Here is a 23,776-nt window from a genome sequence, read left to right as displayed (position 1 = left end):
TATTTTTGGCATGTCACCAAAGTGTGTGCTGAAAAATTTTGCGACATACAGTATGCCCATTGTATGCCCAAAACGATTTTATGTACGATATATTGTACCATCTAAACACTGATCGTTATGAAAAAAAAAAACGTTACTCCGACATCGTTAATCGTACGATCGGGCCAATTATCGTTTCGTGTAAACGCAGCATTAGCAATGTCACTTAATCCCAAGGATTCAAAATGCAGGATGGTGTTTAGACTTATTAAATGATGCTAATTGGCATCCCTAAGCAATATACCAGTGTGGTTCTAAGGCCTCATGTCCCATGTAGAGATAAGCAAGTATACAGTATTAAAGAGGCAAAGCTCTTCATTTCGATCAGCTGTTGGCTTGTCAGGCTGATGGCTTTGAACTCCGTGCTACTCCAGGTGCCTGGAAAAGTCGACCATTTCCGAGGACTGGATCCAGCTTTTCCAGGCACCTGAAGCCGAACTGCACTGAGTTTAAGGCTATCAGCCCGACGAACCGACAGACGATTGTAACAAAGCACTTTGCTTCATTAATACTGTATACTCGCTTATCTCTAGTTCTGTGCATGGTTCATGGTATCATATATGTTTGGAATTTACATTCATTATTTTCTTTTTTTTATCATGCTAAAGAAAATAAAGCTGAACTTTCCAGAAATCCAGGTCCAGTCTTCTAAAGGCAGATTTTTAGACTTGTGCTCATTGAAAAAAACCCGAAGCACAGGAAGTCTGACCAGTACAGTGTCTCACAGTTCAATGCATCCATCAATCACATGACTGCCTTCTCTGTGAGCGCTCAGATGACCTAGGAAACACAGCGCTTCCTGTGTTTAGACTCTTTGACAAAGAAAGGCCAGAATACAGGAAGTGCAGTGTTTTTTATGATAACTAAAAAAATAAAAGAAAATAAATGTATATTGCAAACTTGCTTTATATCACATCCCAACAATTTAGATTTTAAAAGTTATAACGACCGTGACACTTTAAATCTTTGCACTTCTGTTCAGATAATCCGTATTGGTGCACACCGGCCATATACACAGACCGTGCACAGAACATATGCATGAAGTGTCAATTTGAGTCTAACCTTGGAATTTTCACCACTTACTGCACAGCATATTCAATAATAAATAATTACTTAACACCTTTTGATGGGCTCTTTACTTATATTTATTGATTGGCTTGATATATTAAAATTGACTTTGATGCAGATAAAAACCACCTTAGGAAATGAGCTGAGCCCTGACTGGTTGATGCCTGTTGGACTTTTTCAATAAATGAGGCCTAGTGGAATATATTGGTTACATACAAATATATATATTTTTTTCTCTGCTCTTCCCACTATAATCTGACAAACAACCGGCAGTGGCGGCACCTACTTTTTTGTATTAGTTGTACAAGAGTTCTTCAACCAAACGTCTAGCATTGACAGAAAAGCATTAGAGTGCCTTTACACCTACTGGATCCGCAGCGGGTCTCACTTGCGGATTCGTAGCGAGAACTGCTGCGGATCTGTTACCATTCACCCCTATGATAGCACATACTCTCAGCGGGATTGACATCCCGCTGTGAATATGCTTTAACCCCCCGCTGTCCGCATCCCCCCATCCCCGGCCGCATCCTGCGGCCCGCCGCATCCCCTGCCGCATGCTGCAGCCCGCCGCCGAGAGCATACATTACCTGCTTGGCGGCGCGGCTGCAGTGAAGCTCCCGACTCCGGTCCCGCTCAGCTGATCTGAGTGGGACCGGAGCCGGCAGCCTCACTGCAGCCGCGCCGCCGAGCAGGTACTGTATGCGGCCGGGGATGGGGGGATGCGGCCAGGGCTGCGGACAGCGGGGGTTTAAAGCACATATTCACAGCGGGATGTCAATCCCGCTGCGAGTAAGTGCTATCATAGGGGTGAATGATACTGGATCCACAGCTGATCTTGCTGCGAATCCGCAGAAGTGAGATCCACTGCGGATCCAGTAGGTGTGAAGGCACCCTTAGATATATTTTGCTCATTTCAGTGCTGTAATTAATATTCTTTTTTTTTTTTTTTGTATTTAAGTTTTTTCTTACAAATGCTTTGCAGACTTTAACACACGGCCACTGTAGATACGTTTTTAATAAAGATTTTAATTCAACCAATGAATTGTCTATAATTCAATAAACTAGCATTTTTTTAAATGAATACCTTTGTTTAAATTTTTTAAGAAATTTATAACAGTCATTTAGGCAATGTCTTGGTTTATCTGTAGCATCACAAAATATTAGACATTCTGACTGTAAAAATACACGGTGAGAATCCCTAGACATCCACTAAATCTATCCAGATTTTTTTAAAATATATCTTTATTATTTTTAACTATAAATACGATACAAAAAGAGTGATGGGAATCTTTAACTTACAACCAAGATTGTATTATCGAAGTTTACAAATTCCATTCCCTTTGGGTTTCACATATAACCTTTAGTTATTCTGCTTTATCAAACTCTACAAACATCAAATGTTCTCATCAGACTGAGGCTGCTGTCCAAATTTCTTATTAGGGAATCCAGATGAATTTATGGACCCATAGTGCTCTATTAGGCTCTGTGCCAGAAAATAGCTCCAGAAAATATTGGACATGTCCTATATTTGGCCATAATTAGGATACAGATGTCCTATGGGAGCATCCAGAATTCCGGACAGCTTTGGATGCACATCTGGAATCTTTCCGGAATTCTGGATTCATTGCATGGCAGCCCAAGTCAACAATGCATCCAACAAGCCCAAGACTTGTAGCATGATTCCCCCCCCCCCCCTCTGTTTTGACATCCAGCAAAAACTCACTGTTAAGAGACAATTGACCTGCTCTCAAAGTTATTGGGCTTCCAAGCAGTTGGATACCCGCCATTTAGCTATTTATCACCTATTCTGTGAATGAGGGATAACTTTAGAGGAGAAGTCCAGCTAAAACAAAAAAATACATTGCTGGGAGGAGTAGTAACATAATAAAGAAGCTATACTTACTAGAACCCCTAGCCCCTGCAATGCTGCATCACTGCACCCGCTCCTGTCACGTCACGACCCGGCTCCTTTAAATCTTGGGGTATCCCCTTTATAACTCAGGTGTGTAATTAGCAACAACAGATAAAGCAGCATTAAAGGGGTTACTGTATCTGATATGAGAAAATTGTATCACTGCAAGACATAACTTTCTATAATAGTGTTATCCCTAATAGTGCTCACTTCAGTGTGGTTCTGTGTGCTTCAGGAAATAGAACGACTACAAAATGTGTGTTGTCTACACCTCCCAGTCTCCTCCTTACTCTCCTCTTAGATAACACATCATCCTCTGATGTCACAGGGGGCATGGCTGGATCCTGTCTGTGAGCTCTAGCCCCTCCTGCTAGTGATGTCACCATCGCCTCCAGCCTACTTCACAATCATCCTGTCATATATACATACACTCACCGGCCACTTTATTAGGTACACCATGCTAGTAACGGGTTGGACCCCCTTTTGCCTTCAGAACTGCCTCAATTCTTCACGGCATAGATTCAACAAGGTGCTGGAAGCATTCCTCAGAGATTTTGGTCCATATTGACATGATGGCATCACACAGTTGCCGCAGATTTGTCGGCTGCACATCCATGATGCGAATCTCTCGTTCCACCACATCCCAAAGATGCTCTATTGGATTGAGATCTGGCGACTGTGGAGGCCATTTGAGTACAGTGAACTCATTGTCATGTTCAAGAAACCAGTCTGAGATGATTCTAGCTTTATGACATGGCGCATTATCCTGCTGAAAGTAGCCATCAGATGTTGGGTACATTGTGGTCATAAAGGGATGGACATGGTCAGCAACAACACTCAGGTAGGCTGTGGCGTTGCAACGATGCTCAATTGGTACCAAGGGGCCCAAAGAGTGCCAAGAAAATATTCCCCACACCATGACACCACCACCACCAGCCTGAACCGTTGATACAAGGCAGGATGGATCCATGCTTTTATGTTGACGCCAAAGTTTGACCCTACCATCCGAATGTCGCAGCAGAAATCGAGACTCATCAGACCAGGCAACGTTTTTCCAATCTTCTACTGTCCAATTTCGATGAGCTTGTGCAAATTGTAACCTCAGTTTCCTGTTCTTAGCTGAAAGGAGTGGCACCCGGTGTGGTCTTCTGCTCCTGTAGCCCATCTGCCTCAAAGTTGGACGTACTGTGCGTTCAGAGATGCTCTTCTGCCTACCTTGGTTGTAACGGTTGGCTATTTGAGTAACTGTTGCCTTTCTATCAGCTCAAACCAGTCTGCCCTTTCTCCTCTGACCTCTGGCATCAACAAGGCATTTCCGCCCACAGAACTGCCGCTCACTGGATGTTTTTTCTTTTTTGGACCATTCTCTGTAAACCCTAGAGATGGTTGTGCTTGAAAATCCCAGTAGATCAGCAGTTTCTGAAATACTCAGACCAGCCCTTCTGGCACCAACAACCATGCCACGTTCAAAGGCACTCAAATCACCTTTCTTCCCCATACTGATGCTCGGTTTGAACTGCAGGAGATTGTCTTGACCATGTCTACATGCCTAAATGCACTGAGTTGCCGCCATGTGATTGGCTGATTAGAAATTAAGTGGTAACGTGCAGTTGGACAGGTGTACCTAATAAAGTGGCCGGTGAGTGTATATCTGCTGAGTACTGCCATTGCTGTCAGGTGCTGCAGTTTCACTATGCAATAGTCTGCAGTGAAATTAGATGTTTTGGATGGGGAACTAGCAGGAAAGTTGTGGGAGGGCTGTAATTAACAGCTGAGGGAAAGTAATATAATAGAACTAAGTAATGAAATACAGAACTAAGACCGACACCTCCCCCTATCAAAGTCATGTATAAAATCATTCATACAATCATGTAAGAAAATAAAAACTTTGTTTATATAGCAATATTCCACCAAAATTTTGTCTGATTAAGTCTTCTGTAACCCCATACACCCTTATAGAAATCCCAACTATGTCTAGGTCCTAGGTAATAAAACTTCTTCCTTTAGGTTAGTGATTTTCAGTGTCCAGCCCCATGGGGCTGTCATCTGTGAGGGACTGAGTGTTGGCAAAGATACAATCATTCCTTTCTCTCCAGATGGAGACCATGTTAGTTTTCCTCCACATCCAAGCAGCTGAACCTGAAAGAGACAATACCAAAATCATCACATAATGCCAATGTAAAATTATTTGTTTTGACATTGACAACACTAATCATAATAGGGGGTGTGAACTATCAGGATTCTACCAAGCTAACTGGAAGGAAAATTTAAAAACATTAAAAATTGACCCTTAGCATTAAGCACTAGAAAACAAATCAGCAAGTTAAGGTTATTATGGGGTACTTTAAGTACCCCAATATAAATTGGAAAGCAGCTCCAGCAAAGGAAGCAGATTTTTGGAAACAATAAAAGAGAATTGACCTGATTTTAACCAATAGGCCAGACAGAATAACAAAAGAAGAGGTGGGGGTCTCCTACATAGTGACCACAATATAATAAGCTTTCATTTATCCTTTTATAAAATGCTTAGTGGGGGACAACAAAAACATTAAAGAACAACTCCGGTGCAAAGAAAACAAAAAATATCAAACATAGTTTTTATACTTATCATCCATCCTGAGCTGTTACTGTTTGAATTTCCCACCGTCTACCTACCCCCTGAGCTCCAGTCTCAGTCTTCATTTCGTCTTTACTTCCTGGTTTCATCTTTCCATGATGCACTTTGGCTGCTGTGAAGTTGCAAGTGCCTGCCCCTCCAGTCACTTCAACTCCCATCATACACTAAACATGACCCCCTCACTCTCTCTCTCTCTTCAATCAGGCTGCTATATAAACACACAGGTTCTCAGCCCCTGCACTGAAGCTGCACATACATACTTTCACTTTGCAATTTAGTGGGAATTGCAAGGTGAAATCTGCATGATAGCTGTCCCCAATTAGGTCAGGGCAGCAGGGGAGAGATAAGACAGGAGTCTGTGTAGCTCATCTGCCGGGAGTCAGTCACTGAGGGAAGATAAGCAAGTGACATGACTCATTCACTCACTAAGTCCATTTGGCAGCAGGAGAGAGTATAGGGGAGGGGGGGCTGCCTATTTGCTGGGAGTCAGTCACGGAGGGAAGATAAGCAAGTGACATCACTCAGATGGCTTTCAGCTTGCTCAGCCAATGGGAGCTGAGCAAGCAGAGTCATCTGACAAGGCAGGACCTAGAGCAGCCTCCCTCCTGATGATGACATCGTCACAAGATGGAGCTGAGAGAAGAGCCTGGGGTCGACAGTAATTAGGTATGTATGAGTTTAGTACACTTCCGGTGGGGGGTTAAGGGTGGAAAAGATAGGGAAGGGGAGCAGATAGGTGATTGAAGCACATTACAGAGTTAATGTAATGTGCTTCAATTACTGGAAAAAAAAAAATTTTCATATACTAAGAGAGAAACTTGAGAACACAGACTGAGACAATGCCCTCAGGATTAGGCTGAATCCTGGAATTCCAGGCGGTACACAGGCTGTCTCCTCCTTCCCCATGGACCGGGAAGGCATCGGGAATCAAATGCGGAAGGTTCAAAAAGGTTCAAGTTCTATAGAACCTAAGATTTTCCAATGTTTGATCATCTCTACTCAGGAGTAAAAGAGAAATTTATTAACAACTTTGTAGAGGGGCTGCAGAGTAGAATCTCCATTTTTGCAGATGACAGTAATCTGGGTAAAGTATCCACCACAGAAGGGGATAATATATCATCAAAGGTCATTAAAGAAATGAGTGGGTTGCAGTACCAAGACAGATTATCAAGATTGGGCCTTTTTAGCTTAGAAAAAGCACCATATTAGGGGCGATCTAATAAAAATGTACAAATATATGAACGGACAGTACAGATATCTTTGTAGTGATCTTTTTACACCTAGGCCTGTAACTATGACAAGGGGGCATCGCTGTCAGTAATAGCCGGGCACCCGCCGCAACTGTCGATATCTGAACCGAGCCCGGATCTCGGCAGTTAACCCTATAGGTGCTGCGATCAGTTCGATCTCAGCACTCTATAGTGCTGCAAGAAGTGAGAATCCTCCCTTCGTTCCTCATCGGGCCTGTGCAGTGAGATCGCACAGCCCCGATGGTTGCTGTGATGTCAGGAGGCTTCCCCGAAGCCTCCTGTTGTCTCAGCTACGGAAGCTGATTAGGGTAAGCCTAAGGCTGAATCTGATCAGCTTTGCCAATTACAGGCATATTGTATTGCACTGCTGATCAGCACTGCAATGCAATAATGCCTGTAATCAGGCAATAACATAGTGAAGTCCCCATGGTGGACAAAGAAAATTAAAGTGTAAAAAAAAATATATATTTATAATAAAGTTAAATACACATATAATCCCCATAGCTCCCAATATAATAATAAATGTTGGAAAAATAATAAGAAAAAAAGTACACATATTTAGTATTGTTGCGTGCTGGTAAAATTATTACGATTGAATCTGCGCGGTGACCACAGAAAATTTTAAATGATAAAAATGCTATTTTTGCCATTTTTTTTCATATCAGCCAAAATTTACCACTAACAAAGTACAATATGTCACAAAAAAAACTATTTCAGAATCAGAAAGAAAAGTTATAGCATCACATAGCTACAATTTTATGAAGTGAGACAGGTTGGATTTTTAAAAAAATGGGCTCTGGTCTTGATGGCCAAAATCAGCCCAGTCCTGAAGGGGCTAATGTTTTTTTTTTTAGTTATAATAGAAAACATGGCACTTCCTGTTTTCTGACTCTTTCCCAAACCATCTAAGTGCCCACAGAGAAGGCAAAGAGCCTGGACCTGGATTTTAGATAAGTTCAGCTTTGTTTTACAGCAGGATAACAAAAAAAAAATTACTATATAGCAAACTTGCTTTATTTCATCTACTATTGATTTAGATTTTGAAAGTTGGAACAACAGTGACACTTTAAGGAGAGTCTGTAAAATGATGTGTGGAGACATAATAACCATTCCTGCTCCACCAGGAATTCTAGTTAGAAAGGATATGCAAAATACATCTCACACCATAGATCCCCAGTCAATGTTCCAAAGTTGCCAACATCTAATTTTTTTTTCCCAGGGAGTCCAGGACACTTAGGCTTTGGCAACAAGGGCTATGGCTTATTGTGGGCATACATGGTCTACTGTGCGTGTGTTTTGTGGGGGTGTGGCTTGTCATCTATGTTTACTTTTTTTTTACCCCTACATTATCCTTATTGTATGGACCTTGCCGTTAGGACCATGCACATGAGCACAAGATGCTGGGGACCTCCATCATACTGACTACAACATGCTGGGGAAGCTGGGTGACCTACATAATACTAAGTATATACATAATAAGTACAAGATGGTAAGAAAACTGGTTTTACCACAGTTGCTGTCAAATTCACCCCCAGCCAATTCCCCCTGTAGGTATAGGTAATAACCCTCCTATAGTTTATTTCTCTTTAAATTAATATGCTTATGTCAGCAATCCCCCCATTAGTAAAAACAATAAAAAAAAGAAATGAACAACAAACGCACCTATTTACCTGGCTCCCTGCAGTACTCCTCCATGAGCTGGGAGGAGAGAGCGGCCTCTAGTCGCTGGAAGCAGAATACAACCTGCATCCTTAACATCGGAACCTAACATCACAGGGGCGGAGCTTGCCATGACATACCAGGGGCATTTGTTGGGATTGTAAGTTCAAATTCAAAACTGTTGGCAACTATGATGTTCTAAGACTCTGAGATGGAGTGAAACACTGACTAAAAGGGATACCAATTTGTGGTGGTGAGTGGTGTGAGAGTTATTTTTCAGTAGAATAGAAGAATTTCATTAAAAACGCTCCTTCACAGCATGGTGTACTGAATTGCAGGCAGTGATCTATTTCAGAGTCTATCTATCTTTCTATCTATCGTTGTACTTTGCTATACATTGTTCCTTCTCTGTACAAGTTGCACTTACGTATACTGGGAATCATAAATAGTAAATAAAACAAGTCTGTCATTTGTATCATTGTCTTTTCTACACGATTAAGTGCCCATAGCAAGCATCCACAGTACAGCCATAGTCAACTCTGTTTATTTTATACCAAATGCATGTTTGTATGGTATAACTTTAGTCTAGACTTAGCCTATTGCTATAGCATAAAAATATATATCCCATTATCAGCTTATATGAGCCTTATCTAGTACCCAGGATGCTAGGTACTAGGATGTAATTGCAAACATGCTTTATTTTACATCTACTGTTGATTTAGTTATAACGACAGGGACACTTTAACCCCTTAACGACATCGGGCGTAAACTTACGCCCTCGCGCCCTGGTACTTGGCGCATCAGGGCATAAATTTACGCCCGATGTTTCCCCGATCGCTGCGTGTTCGCACACAGCGATCGGGGAAGATGGCCTGCTATAAATCATAGCAGGCCATCTTAGCTTCTCGGCACGGGGGGTGGTTAACACCCTCCGTGCTTACGATCGCTGCTATAGGCTGATCAATTCAGATCAGCCAATAGCGGCGATCGGAACCTTTCCGGGTCATCGGTGACCCGGAAAAAAATGGCGGTCGGTGCTGTCCGAGGACGGCACCGACCGCCATTACTGTAACGTTCACGGCGATCGGGCCGGTGGCACGGCGATCAGAGTCCCAGAAAATAGTAAATACCTGCCCTGGACCCCTCAGCTAGGTAGCGGAGGGGTCCAGAGCAGGTATTTGTACATTACTCACCTGTCCCGGGCTCCTGATCGGCGTCTTCCGGGTTCGCGGCGTCCTCCATCTTTCCATTCGGTCTTCGGATCTTTCCGGCGGTCCCCGTCGTCTTCTCTCGGCTATTTTCGGCGCCAGCCTCGTCATTTTCCGGAATTTGCGCTCTGCTGCCCTCTAGCGGCTGATATGTGTAATACACATATCAGCCACTATAGGGATGTTCAGAATGTAGAAAAAGTTTTGGGGTTTTTTTCCAAATTTTTTTTTTTTCTATTTTCCGCACCCTATCGCCGCTGAGTGTTGATCAGCATCGCACGAAAGTGCGCTGCTAATCAGCAACTCCTCCTTTTTGGCGTAGGGTGTTTTTTTTTCTATATTCTACTGCCACGGTCTGCTGATAAGTGCCGCACATAAGTGCGGCATTTATCAGCAACTCCTTTGTTGGCGTAGGTTTTTTTTTTATACTTACTGTAAAAAAAACACGTAAAAAACAATACATTACACCACACTACATTGAATAAAGTTTGACACTACACCACTACATACCCCATATACCAATCCCCGTATAAAGATGGCCCCCAGGGTGTTTTCGGCGTCAGAGGGATACGTTATTATTGCCTCCGACACCGAAACAGCCAGTGTGGATGAATGGGGGGGATCCTTCTTTCCTCCATTCATCCTCATCATCCTGTGACGTGTCTGGGGGGTAGCGTAGCGTACGCTGCCCCCCAGACACGTCTTTTTTGCCAGTACCGCCCCAATAAGAGATGACGGTATGGCGTGAAATTCTCCAAACTCTGTGAGCGTACCTCAGGGTACACTTACAGATCCAGGGTACGTGCACACTGCGGAATGGCGAAGGATAACCCTTCGTGCATTCCGCAGCTGGCACCCGCCGGCGGACTGATGCGGGCGCATGTCTCTACCCGTGTCATAGACTCCATGTTATGCACAGGTGGATTCCGTCGTCCATCCAAAGAATGAATACGTTGGACGGAGAGCGGAATCCGCCCGTGCATAGAATGGAGTCTATGACACGGATGGAGACGTGCGCCTGCATCAGTCCGCCGGCGGGTGCCAACTGCGGAATGCACGAAGGGTTATCTGTCGCGATTCCGCAGTGTGCACGTACCCTTAGAGTGTATGTAGAAAGGGACACCCGAATCCAGCCCCCAGATGCCCCCTCCCCCCCCCCCCCCCCATCCTCGGAACAAGTGGGAAGATCGTCCGGGAACTGATCTTCTTACTGCTGGATAAAGGTCACCACCTGTACGGGGATAACTTTTATACCAGCACCCCCTCTTCCGGTCCCTCGCTGCCCGAGCTACTGTAGCTTGCGGCACGATACGAAAATATCAGAAGCAGTAATAGAGCCCTAATATTTAGCAGCCATGGAGCGGACCCAGCGCTTCTGGATATGAAGGACCCCGTATCGCACCAGGACAACATTTACCAGGTGACGTCCCCCACACTGGAGAACGGGAGACCCCAGAAGAAGTGCAGAGTGTGGCGTAACAGGGGGATCAGGAAGGACACCATTTTCCAGTGTGACACCTGTCCTGATCCCCCCAGCCTCTGCATACAGGATCGCTCCAAGGCGCACCACACGTCATCGGAGTTCTACATTATCTAAATTCTGTCCCTTATTCGTATTTCAGGGGTCACGTTGATCCAGGGATTATTCTGATCGCCATTATGGAGTTGGGAAGGAATTTTTCCCCTGTGATGAGGCTGTCGTCTGCCTCACGAGGGGTTTTTTGCCTTCCTCTGGATCAACACAGGTTGAATTTGATGGACACCTGTCATTTCCAACCTTATAAACCAATAGTTGGCCTAATACCCCCAAATAAATTAGAATTGTCCCTTTTCCCCAGCTAAGTAGGTATGGCCGCCATTCCCATTAGAGGATGCCATGATGCAATTACAAAGCCTCTGTGCGGCCAGGACAGTAGAAACCCCCCACAAGTGACCCCATTCTGGAAACTACACCCCATAAGGAATCTAACAAGGGGGGCAGCAGGGATATGGCCCCCTGGTGACGGCCACATTTGGGACGTGAAAATGAAAAAAAATGGTATTTTTTATTTTCTCGGCATATGTTCTACGTAAGTGACTGTCACCAGTGGGGTCCATATCCTCACTGCACCCCTTGTTAGATTCCTTATGGGGTGTAGTTTCCAGAATGGGGTCACTTGTCGGGGGTTTCTACTGACCTCGCAGCACAGGAGCTTTGTAATTGCGACATGGCCTCCATCCTCCATTCCAGCCTCTAAATGGCGCTCTGTCCCTTTGGTGGCTTGCCCTGTGCCCATATGGCACATTATGCCCACATGTGGGGTATTTTCGTACTCAGGGGAAACTACCCTACACGTTTTGTGTTCATTTTCTTTTTTAACCCCTTGTGGAAATGGAAAAAATCAAGGCTAGACCAACATTTAGTGTAATTTTTGTAAAGTTTTTACTCTAAATCATTAATCTTGTCATGATTTTTTCATTTTCACAAGGGGCTAAAAGATAAAAAAAACAATAAATGTGTAGAGCAATTTCCCCTGAGTACGGAAATACCCCACATGTGGACATAAAGCGCCATGCTGGTGCAGGGTAAGCCTCTGAAGGGAAGAAGCGCCATTTCGTTTTTGAAGGCTGGATTTGAATGGAATGGATTTCGAGGGGCCATGTTGCATTTAAAAGGCCTCTGTGTTGCCAAGACAGTTGAAACCCCCCCAAGTGACCCCATTATGGAAACTACACCCCTCAAGGAATGTAACAAGGGGTGTAGTGAGCATATGGACCCCACTGGTGACTGGCACAAATATGGAACAATATGGCGTGAAAATGAAATATTACATTTATTACACTATAATGTTGGTTTAGCCTTGAATTTATCATTTTCACAAGGGGTTAAAAGAGAAAAAAAACACACAATATGTGTAGAGCAATTTCTCCCGAGTCTGTAAATACCCCACATGTGGACATAAAGCGCCATGTGGGCGCAGGGCAAGCCTCCGAAGGGAAGGAGCGCCATTTGGATTTTGGAGGTTGGATTTGGCTAGAATGGATGATGAACGCCATGTCGCATTTACAGAGCCCTCCTGCTGCCAAAACACTGGAAACCCCCCACAAGTGACCCCATTCTGGAAACTGCACCCCTCAGGGAATCTAACGAGGGGTGCAGTAAGGATATGGACCCCTTGATGACGGGCACATTTGTGCCATGAAAGTGAAAAAATTAAATTTTTTACTTTTACGTCACATTGTTCCACATTTGTGCCCGTCACCAGTGGGGTCCATATGCTCACTGTGCCCCTTGTTAGATTCCTTGAGGGGTGTAGTTTCCAGAATGGGGTCACTTGTGGGGGGTTTCCAGTGTCTTGGCAGCACGAGGGCTCTGTAAATGCGACATGGCCCTTGAAATCCTTTCCAGTGAAATTCAGCTTCCAAAAGCCAATTGGCGCTCCTTCCCTTTGGAGGCTCGTCCTGCGCCCCCTTGGCACTTTATCGCCACATGTGGGGTATTTCCGTACTCGGGAGAAACTGCGCTACACATTTTGTGTCTTTTTTTTCCTCTTATCCCTTTAAGAAAATGAAAAATTGAAGGCTAGAACAACATTTTAGTGTAAAAAAAAATTTTTTCTTTTTGGAAAATCTGTGAAGCACCTGTGGGGTCCAAATGCTCACTGCACCCCTTGTTACATTCCTTGAGGGGTGTAGTTTTCTAAATGGTGTCCCTTTAGGGGTGTTTTTTAGGTTTTGGCACCCCAGAGCCTCTGCCAACCTGAAGTGGTACAGTCAAAAATGACCAAATATAACGGAGGCGTTGAAATTCACTAGGCGCTCCTTTGTATCTGAGGCTTGTGGTTGCGTCAAATAGCGCAATAGGGCCACATATGGGGTATTTCTATAAACTGCAGAAACGGGGCAATAATTATTGGGGTGCATTTCTCTGGTAATAGGTTTATAATTATGAAAAATATTGGATTACAATAAAATCTCTGCACAGAAAATTAAAATTTTCAAATTTCTTACACACTTAGCTTTTATTTCTGTGACTCCCCTAAAGGGTTAAAACACTTTCTGGATATGCTTTTGCAGAGTGTGGGGGGTGCAGTTTCTGAAATGGGGTGCTTTGTGGGGCTTTCTAACATACAGGCCCCTCAAATACACTTTAAACCTGAACAGGTCCCTAAAAATATCTGATTTTGAAATTTTACTGAAAATTTGGAAATTTGCTGCTAATGTTTTAAGCTTCCTATCGTCTAAAAAAAATGAAAGATCGTTTAATAAATGCCGCCAACATAAAGTAGACATGTTGCTAATGCTATTTAATATATAATTTATGTGGTATAGCCAATTTCTGTATACGCAAAAAAGTTTCAAAGTTGGAAAAATGCAGTTTTTCACATTTTTTCACATTATTTGGGTTTTTTTCATAAAGATTCATTATGAGTATCGACTCCAATTTACCAGAAATGTAAAGTACAATATGTCACGAGAAAACAATCTCAGAATCAGCCGGATAGGTAAAAGCATCCCGAAGTTATTAATGAATAAAGTGACACTGGTCATATTCATAAAATTTGTCTCTGTCATTAAGGCCATTTCAAGCTCTGTCCTTAAGGGGTTAAAGGGGTATTCCACCCCAGGGGTAAAAAAATGAAATTCTCCCAAACCTAGCTGGTGTTACTCAACAAGTCTCTTTGAATATTTTGAGCCGTCTCCTGTCTTTCTAGCTGCCCCTGTTCCTAAGTTACAAGTTTTTCTAAAAGCCAGTCTATATCCAAGATAGCGTCCACTAGGAAACAACATTTTCCATCATGCATCGCTTCTTCCTGATTGGTCCGTGATGTAGTAAAGCAGATGATGATGTAGTACTCTAACAGCAATCCATGATCTAAACAGCTGCAGCAGAGGTATTGAGCAGGCCGTCCCTGAAGTACATGAGCACTATGCTGGGAGTTGTAGTTCCTCATCAGCTATGAGTAATATATAGCTCTATCTGCATCATATTACTGATAGCTGCTGAAGAACAACTTCTAGCACAGTGCTCAGCAGGATAGAGCAAACATTCATGAACTGCAGAGCCAGCCAACTTCACAGCTACAGGTTTTATACAGCTGGCCACTATGCTGGGAGTTGTAGTTCTCCGGTGGGCGGTAAGGAGGGTTTGCGACAGCCGATGCCGGGATGGGGGTCGGGAAGCAGACAACTGGAGTGGAGGCTGGTAACAGCTAAAGCTGCCAGGGGGGTGGCAGCAGGGGGTTGTACAGCATGGCGGCTGGTGCTGGGGGTGCTGCCAGGCATTTACGTTCAGGGGAGAGCTGATAGAGGACATGTTGCTAAACAGCATGAAGGGGTCACAGGATTATTGTGACGTTTCCAGTGGGCAGAGTTAGCTCTCATTGGTTAGCTAACCCCGCCCATGGGTCACCAGACCCTGTCTCTGACGGAGGGGGGAAAAGAAGAGAAGCATGTTGGAGTGGACCTGGACAGATAATTTCTTCATCTGAGAGAGAATTGGCGCAGAAAGCTAAAAAACGGTGCAAGAACGAAAATAGAAGCATATTACTGAATGCAGGTAAGTATGCTTCTACGTTTTACTAATAAAAGTTTTAAGGGGAATAACTCTTTACGCCCCCTCCATCTAACTATTAATAGAATTGTCAAAGTCTGGGCCACATTCCCACTATTACGGTCACTTTATGCAGCTGAAACCACGCCCCCATTTCTTCACCAATAGTAGCACAATGTTGCAACATCACATGCATATTGGTGAAGGAATGGGGGTGTGGTTTCAGCCATATCCATTCCTCTGCATGTGGGAGGGATCGATTATCTAGCAAGCTAGGAAATATCTGGTTTCCCTGTGGTGTTTAAAACGTAACTTGTATTGGTAACATTTGTTAAAATTCTTTATTTAACCCAGTGTAATTGTGCAATTATAAAACACTTGTGAAATACAGCAGGGTCACTCTCGATGTGTTCTGGAGGTCCTGGCTCCACAAAGAGGCAGTGATATAACCACTTGCCTAATGTCTAGTAGAGTCTAACGGTGATGCATTACCGTAAAGGAGCCCAGTCTGCATGTGGGAACGCAGTTATAAACCCACATATCTTGGGAACAGGAGGGCATGTCAAGAAACTGTAATATTTCAGCACATCTGGATCCTGTGGAAGAACATAAGCTTGGCAGCATACAGACGTTTGTATTTGTGGTGATTTGAATTGATTGATGACTGACATGTAACAGTCACAGCCTGGGCACCTGTACCTTCCGTATAGGTAGGTGTCACATACATTGGGGGTCAATTACTTTATGTTAAACAAGCCAAACCATTACTGACCTCTGTCTTCCCAACATAGGGTTTAGGCTCTCCTAGAGTTATTTTCCAGTTGGTGGGCCACTTTAGGAATATAGCATACACCGACTGCTCCTTAGGTCTACATGTATACCTGGTAATAAAATACGGCATTAATAAACCTTTACATCAGGGATATCAAACTCAGGCCCTCCAGCTGTTGCAAAACTACAATTACCATCATGCCTGGGCAGCCAAAGCTTTAGCTTTGACACGTGTGCTTTACATCATAGGATGGCAAAGCTATGGACAATAAAAGCGATGGTGCGATGTGAGGCACTATAATCGTAGAGCAGTTGCCTATAGTAACCAACCAGATTGCCTTTTTTAAGGAAGCAAGGGACTTTTTTTTACATATGAAACATAGAAGATTGTTGGCAGAAAAAGACAACATGGTCCATCTAGTCTTTTAGCAATTACTTTCTTATGATAGAATTATGATTTAGCGCCATTATCCTTCCATTCCATCTCGTTGTTCCGCCGTTTCCAGATCCTGGGGCCATAACATCATAGGCCGCCTAGCCAGTCAGCAGCTGAGGCGGGACACGTCTGCAGTCGCTGACTGGAAGCAGCCAATCAGCGGGACAGAGCAACAGGATAGCAGCGGCAGCTCTGAAACCAGGGTCGGCAAGTTTTCTTTATTACTTTGAAACAACCCATCCTTGGGCATATGTAAAAGAAAAATATCCCTTGCCGGAGTACCTCTTCAATTTTAAAAAATCTAAATGGTTGCTATGAGCAACTGCTCCACTGCTCCTTTGCACAAGGATTGATAGATCTCCACAACACAACACTTCTTTTATCTACAAGGACAGCTGAGATAAGGCAGTTAATATGACAGAAGTAAACATAGTGTATGGTTATATATACAATTTTGAGAATGGGGCTGACCAGTGCCCTGTTCCTATTTGACAGCTGGCATTACATGTGTAGTCACATGGAAGGTATATAAAGAGGGAGACCCTTTCAAAGAAGCGTTTTTAAAAAAAAAATACTTTGGGATCAATGGAAAATTTTCTCTGTGAAACTACATGCCAGTACAGTGGTCAATGCCCCTTTTTTACTATTTATATTGATGGTAAAAATCCATGATGTTTAAACCCTTTAGGACCAGAAATTTAGTGCCCAGAAATTAAATGTCCCTCGCCTACATTGCTCTGTGCATGTCAGTGTGGGATCTGCGCTCCCTGCTGCAATCTAACAGCACAGTAGAGCTGGAAAATGTAAAGCTGAATGCTGTCATTTCTCATGTTCTAATTAAAGGGAACCAATCTCTTCTCTGAGGGAGCAGGACTTGACCCTGATACCTTACTTCTCTCATGCTGAGTCTGAAAGACTGCAATTACAATATATCAATCTTTAATCCTCCGTCCCAGTGCCCGATAACTAGGCATGAGGGTGGAGCTGCAGCGTCATGTATTCACGCTGCCTCCAGCCTCAGACTCCAGCTTTAAAGGAAATCTGTCAGCACCTGGACCGGACCCCAGGAGCTGAAAGTGCAGTGTAGGTCTCTGTCCCCCTGTGTGCATATTACCTGTATCAAATGCATCAGTGCTGTAGATTTCATACAGTGTTGCCAAACACACTGTAACCAAGTGTCAAAAAAAGAGTAGTGGCTTAGCTTTTGTTCCCACACTTTGGCACACCTCACCACTACTTCCTCCTACCTAATTCTGCTGCATATTTACAAGTGGAGTAAGGGAGTAGGAGTGAAGCATGCAAAATGACAGGAGGAATGTCGGCACATGTATCATATTGCCCTATACTCCAGTCAGTCTCTCCAAATCCTCCTAACTTAAGACAAGGGATGTGGTAAGCTGCCTTTTGGTGTAATACTGACCAGCAATAAGATTGCTTTCGTATACTAAGTTACAAAGCATTATAAAAGGGATAGAATAAGAATAAAAATGACATTTTCAGAGAGTTTTACCAATTTTAATGTGTTAAACTAGTGTTAAAGGTGAACTAAAGCACCGTTATATAACGCAGCCTTCTATATAACGAGATGGCCGTGTTCCCCAGATATGTTCCCAAAGCCTTATAGTTTTTACAAAGAATTGGTCTCTTACCAAACTCCTGGTGTCACCGAATCATTCTGAGCTCTCCAAGGCTTTGTACTATAAATGGCCTCACCATTAACTTTAAGCCATGTCCCCATCTGTTTCAAACGCTCCTCAAATACAACGGGAATTCGACCATCATGAGTGGGACCAATGTTCATTAGCAGATTTCCACCACACGATACAGTTTCAACTAACTCCTGTTGAAATTAAAGCAGCGCGTGTTACTTATTGGACTAAATGTAAATACAAAGTTAACACCCTAAAGGGGTTGGGCACTGTATAGTAAAATTATTCAGTGTACAGTATTAGTAAGTGTACTCATTATACTAAGGATATGTTCACATCTCGTTTTTGGCCGCATGTCGGGCTACACGTCAGGAATCAGTGAAAAAAGGATGCTGACGTGCAGCCTGACGGCCACATTGACTTAAATGAGCAGGACGAGTCATTATGTGACTACGTTCTGCTCATTTGCTGGACGTACACTGCTTTTGTGCAGGACTCAAAAGCGTGGTCGACCACGCGAGTCCTGCACACAAGCAGTGTACGTCCGACAAATGAGCAGAACGTAGTCACTAGAGATGAGCGAACCTCGAGCATGCTCAAGTCCATCCGAACCTGATCGTTCGGCATTTGATTAGCGGTGGCTGCTGAAGTTGGATAAAGCCCTAAGGCTATGTGGAAAACATGGATATAGTCATTGGCTGTATCCATGTTTTCAGGCAACCTTAGAGCTTTATCCAACTTCAGCAGCCCCCGCTAATCAAATGTCGAACAGTCGGGTTCGGATGGACTCGAGCATGCTCGAGGTTCGCTCATCTCTAGTAGTCACATAATGACTCCGTCCTGCTCAGTTAAAGTATCACTGTTGTTAAAATTTTTATTGCAGAAATCAATAGTACAGGCAATTTTAAGAAACTTTGTAATTGGGTTTATTAGCCAAAAAATTAATTTTTATCATAAAAAAGCTGTTTTAAGCTCCCCTGTCTTTATGGTTTTCCTATGGAGAGAAAAAGTAGAGGCAGCAAAACAGGACAACAAAGAGTTAATTTACATTCACATCAGGGACTCTCTCCTCTGCAGTCACCACTGACCTCTCTGACCTCTGAATAGGGCTCTGAATAGCTCCCCCGCTGTGCAATCCTTTGTTCTCAGCTCTCTGCTGCCATCTAATCTCCCTCCTTCCCCCTCCCCTCTTCATAGAACAGACAGATCCGACTGATGAAAAAGCAGTTGAGATTTCCTGATTCTCAGCAGTGGATGACAGAAAGGAGAGGAGGGGGGAGATGCAGATAATGTTATATTTGTCTAATAAACCCACTTACAAAGTTTCTTAAAATTGCCTGGACTATTGATTTCTGCAAAAAAAAATTTAACGACAGTGACTCTTTACGTCAATGCGGCCGTTGGCCGCCCGCACGTCAGCATCCTTTTTCACTGATTCCTGACGTGTAGCCCGACGTGTGGGCAAAAACGAGATGTGAACATACCCTTACTGACAGCAGCTCCCTATGTACCTTATAGAGCTAAAATCAGACTCCCCTCTTCCAGGCTGTGCTGCCCTACTCTGTGGTGAGTCTATCCTTAAGATGGCCGACATGGAGGAGCATCTGACCATGCCCCGCCCCCAAGTGTCCAACATTGAGCCTGTATATGCCTATGGTGGACACTGGGGGGCTGGGGCACGATCACATACTTCTTCATGTTGGCCATCTTATGGACATAATCACAACAGAGCAGGGCAGTCCAGCCTGGAGGAGGAGAGTCTGACTTTAGCTCTATGAGGTACACATAAAGCTGCTGTCAGTAGGGGCTGTGAGTACACTTACTAATACTAAAAATTTTACCATAAAGTGGCGAACCCCTTTAAATACAGAGCAAAACTGTATTTAGTTTTTTCCTTATGTTTAAAAAGCCACAGCACTTGCATTTTGTCACCTACAGACCCATATGAGCTCTTATTTGTGACACCAATTGTACTTGGCAATGACACACTTCATTCTTCCATAAAATATCCTGCAATTTAAATTATTTGCATTGTGAAATTGAAAAAAAAAGCTATTTTTAAAAATGTTGTGGGGGTTATGTCTTTTTGCCATTCACTGTGTGGTAAAACTGACATGTTATCTATGTTCGTCAAGTTAATATGATTACAATGATAGACAATGTATATAACCTTAATTTTCTCTTATGCCTTTTAAAACATTCTAACTTTCTAAAAATTGATAAAATGTGTTTTTGGCACTCTAACTCCTTGAGTGCGGACTTCACGTGGCTTGTCTTACCGATCAGTCAGGGTCTAAACACTCAAAGAAAAACTTGAAATGTTTTCTTAAAACATATCACAAAGCATTAAAATCACGCTAAAACACATAAAAATGCAACAGCTCACCACAATGACAAGATACAGACCCACCACAGACATGAAAAACCTCCACAAAAATAATGAGGCTTTTGGTTACCATTTGAAAATGGTGTAAACCACCCCACCACGTTACGGTGGCCTCATACTGGGGCAGTCCTACACTGTACTATGGCCTCTCCATGGCATGAAATACGCCTATGCTCTGGGCATGCAAGATTAAAATCATGCTGACGTGTTTCAGGACAGGGTCCCTTAATCGTGGCCCTATCCCGGAATGTGTTGGCGTGATTTTAATGCTTTGTGACATGTTTTAAGAGGACTACAATAAAGTTTTTGCCTTTTTTTGGGAGCGGTGGACATTCCAAGTTTTTCCTTGATTCCACTCACCACCTGAAGGCTCCAGGTGTTTTGAGCTGCCTGCTCCAGTCCTGGGATCCAACATTGGATTGAGTAAATACTTGATGCAGAGTGGTGAGCTGCCACAAACTTTCTTTCTCTATATTTGTCTGAACACTCAAACCCGAACAATCAAAAATTTTGACATGTCTCTCTGTATTTTATAACGGCAGTGACACTTTAAAATCATTGGTAATTTTCTTACATTAGTGGGAAGTATTCTCTAAATTAAAGGAGAACTCTGTGGAAAATAATTTTAAGGTATGTTATTGCCCAACAAAAGTTATGAAAATTACCAATAGACACTTATTACGGTAAACACACCTATAGTGCATTTCTCTGCACTTACTGCAGTACAGAGTGTTCAGGTCTCTGTAAAGTTGACGATGTGACGTCAAATCAACTACCGACACCTGCTGCAGCGGTGGGACAGACTGGAGCAGCAGGTGTCAGCAGTTTATGTGACTTCTCCTTTAACCAATAAACTGTGCATATTTTATGATCACTGGTAAAGGGATTATCAGGGCTACAATATTGAGGGCCTATCCTTAGAATGGTCCATCAATATCAGACTGAAGTAGACAGCAGCACTTCAGCGGGTGCTGTACACCCTTTATTGTTCCCAGACACAGATCTAGTATAGGACTAAGTTCCTGATTTAGTTCCATATTAGGCACAGACATTTACCAAAATGTCAGGAAAACAAGTCAATCTATTTGTCCCCATGTCACAGCCTCTGCATTAAGTAGATCGACTGGGGTGCTAGGAATCAGATCCATTGTTATCTAACATTGATAAACTAACCAAGGTCCGGACAAGCTTTATATTTTGTCTTAGACAACTCCATTAAATTTTACAAGTCTATCAGTCGTGTTATGTTTGCAAGTATTAAACTTAACCATACCTGTACCAATTCTTCAATTGTCAATAATTCCGATATTAAAGCATTCCTCCGATATCCCCAGGAGCGTGTGTCAATAGTCATACAGTTTTCCCATTTGTGAGGCAGTAGATGGCCAGGATTATAGCGGTCACTGCAAGTGTAAAAACCACCGTGCTTACACATGCAGTCCGATCCCCAACGGTCGTTAGTTACTACGATGTCTTTAACAGGGCTATAAAAGAAGAAGAATACAAAGATGTGCATGAAATTATCTGCAACTAAAATATATTACAAGGAACAATAATAATATCAGTGTAGAGTAACGATGTATACACTCCCACCTTTCCCTCGTTCTCAGGAACAGTGGCGGTCCAAGCTAATAGACCCCAATGATTACATAGCTAACTGACATTCCATAGGATCTTTACATGGACTGCAAAACGATCAACTTGCCTTTCATTGTACAGCCAAGCCAAGAAGCCAGTGCTGTTCCAGTAGGTACATGGGGCTTCACCATCTCCATCTGACCAAAGAATTTCTGGTTTATATTTTATTACAATTTCGTATAATTCAGGCAATGATTTAGTATGTGGGAAATAGTATGTTCGGAAACCATTCTTTTTATCGGTCAGGAAAAGAGGGTTAAACCACTCAAAAAGAGAGTGATAAAGTCCAAAGTGCAAATCTGTATTCTTCCTTACGGCATCTGCCAGCTCACCGACTAGGTCACGTTTTGATCCCACATCCAAGGAGTTCCAATTCCAAGAAAATTTAGAACCCCATAAGGTGTAACCTTTAAAGAAAATAATGTTTGATTACTTAAATAAAAAAATAAATAAATACACAACATAAAACTAAGGCCTAAATAAAGTATACACTATGGCTTAGGGTGGTATTACACGGAACGATTATCGTTCGAAAAATCGTTAAATCGTTCGGATTTGAACGATAATCATTTCGTGTAATAGCAGGCAACGATTAAAACGACCAACAAGAAATCGTTGATCGTTTAATAGGATCCGGACCTATTTTTATCGTTTGATCGTTCGCTCATCGTTCGCACATCGTTCGGTGGAATAAGAATTCACAGCTGAAACGTACGCAATATCGACGACTAAACGACCGCAAGAACGATCATAAATAACGATCATCATTTCGTGTACTTGGGCGAACGATTTCGGGTCGTTTGCTCTAGCGGTCGTTTAAGATCGTTTATCGTTAATCGTTATTCGTCGGAAAATTGCTTGGTGTAATAGTACCCTTAGAGTATACACTAAGGGGTGATTTATCAAAGGGTGTAAAATTTAGACTGGTGCAAACTGCCCACAGCAACTAATCACAGCTCCTATTTCATTTTACCAGAGCTGGAAGCTGAGCTGTGATTGGTTGCTGTGGACAGTTTGCACCAGTCAAAATTTTACACCCTTTGATAAATCTGGGCCTAAGAGTTTTTGCAGTCCATTTAACATACATGTTTTATAAAAAAAAAAAAAAAGGATGAAAAAAGATTTAAAAATGGACGCAATTGTGTGCAATGTGTTTGAATCAATTTTTCATTGACTTACATTAAAAAAAAAAAAAAAATCAAAACTGATTTTTTTTCAGCGTACACAAAAACGCGATTGACGTTTTCGTGTTCATATATGTTAAAATTAAACATTTAAAAACGGATATGTTAAACAAACTGCAAAAACACAGTGTAAACCCAGCCTAAGATGCATTGTAGCAGACGCAGAGGGGAAAATAAGCTTATCCTACTCTGTACTCTGTAGGAGAAGCTTATTTTCTTTGTACTGGATTAATTGCACCTATATGAACTTGTTACCTGTATAAAAAAACACCTGTCTACACACAATCAATAACAATCCAACATCTCCACCATGGCTAAGACCAAAGAGTTGTCTAAGGACACCAAGTACTAAGCTATAGACCTGCACAAGGCTATGATGGGCTACAGGACAATAGGCAAGCAGCTTGGTGAGAAGGCAACAACTAT

At 42.8% G+C, this 23,776-nt stretch overlaps 1 protein-coding gene across 1 annotated transcript in view; it reads right to left on the bottom strand.

Moving 5' to 3' along the window:
* Positions 1–2,113: 2,113 nt before the first annotated feature.
* LOC138795659 (plasma alpha-L-fucosidase-like) overlaps positions 2,114–23,776 on the bottom strand; it is a 33,990-nt gene continuing 12,327 nt past the window's right edge. The window contains exons 3-7 of the mRNA XM_069975034.1: positions 22,234–22,573; positions 21,802–22,012; positions 18,143–18,333; positions 16,059–16,167; positions 2,114–5,158 (exon numbers count right to left, since the gene is read on the bottom strand). Coding sequence (XP_069831135.1) covers positions 4,994–5,158; positions 16,059–16,167; positions 18,143–18,333; positions 21,802–22,012; positions 22,234–22,573 — 1,016 coding nt within the window. The 3' untranslated portion in view covers positions 2,114–4,993. The remainder of the gene's footprint in view (positions 5,159–16,058; positions 16,168–18,142; positions 18,334–21,801; positions 22,013–22,233; positions 22,574–23,776) is intronic.

The sequence above is a fragment of the Dendropsophus ebraccatus genome, chromosome 6, assembly GCF_027789765.1.
Source record: "Dendropsophus ebraccatus isolate aDenEbr1 chromosome 6, aDenEbr1.pat, whole genome shotgun sequence".
NCBI lineage: Eukaryota > Metazoa > Chordata > Amphibia > Anura > Hylidae > Dendropsophus > Dendropsophus ebraccatus.
Note: the sequence above shows the minus strand (reverse complement) of the source record. Positions and strands in the feature narration are given on the sequence as shown.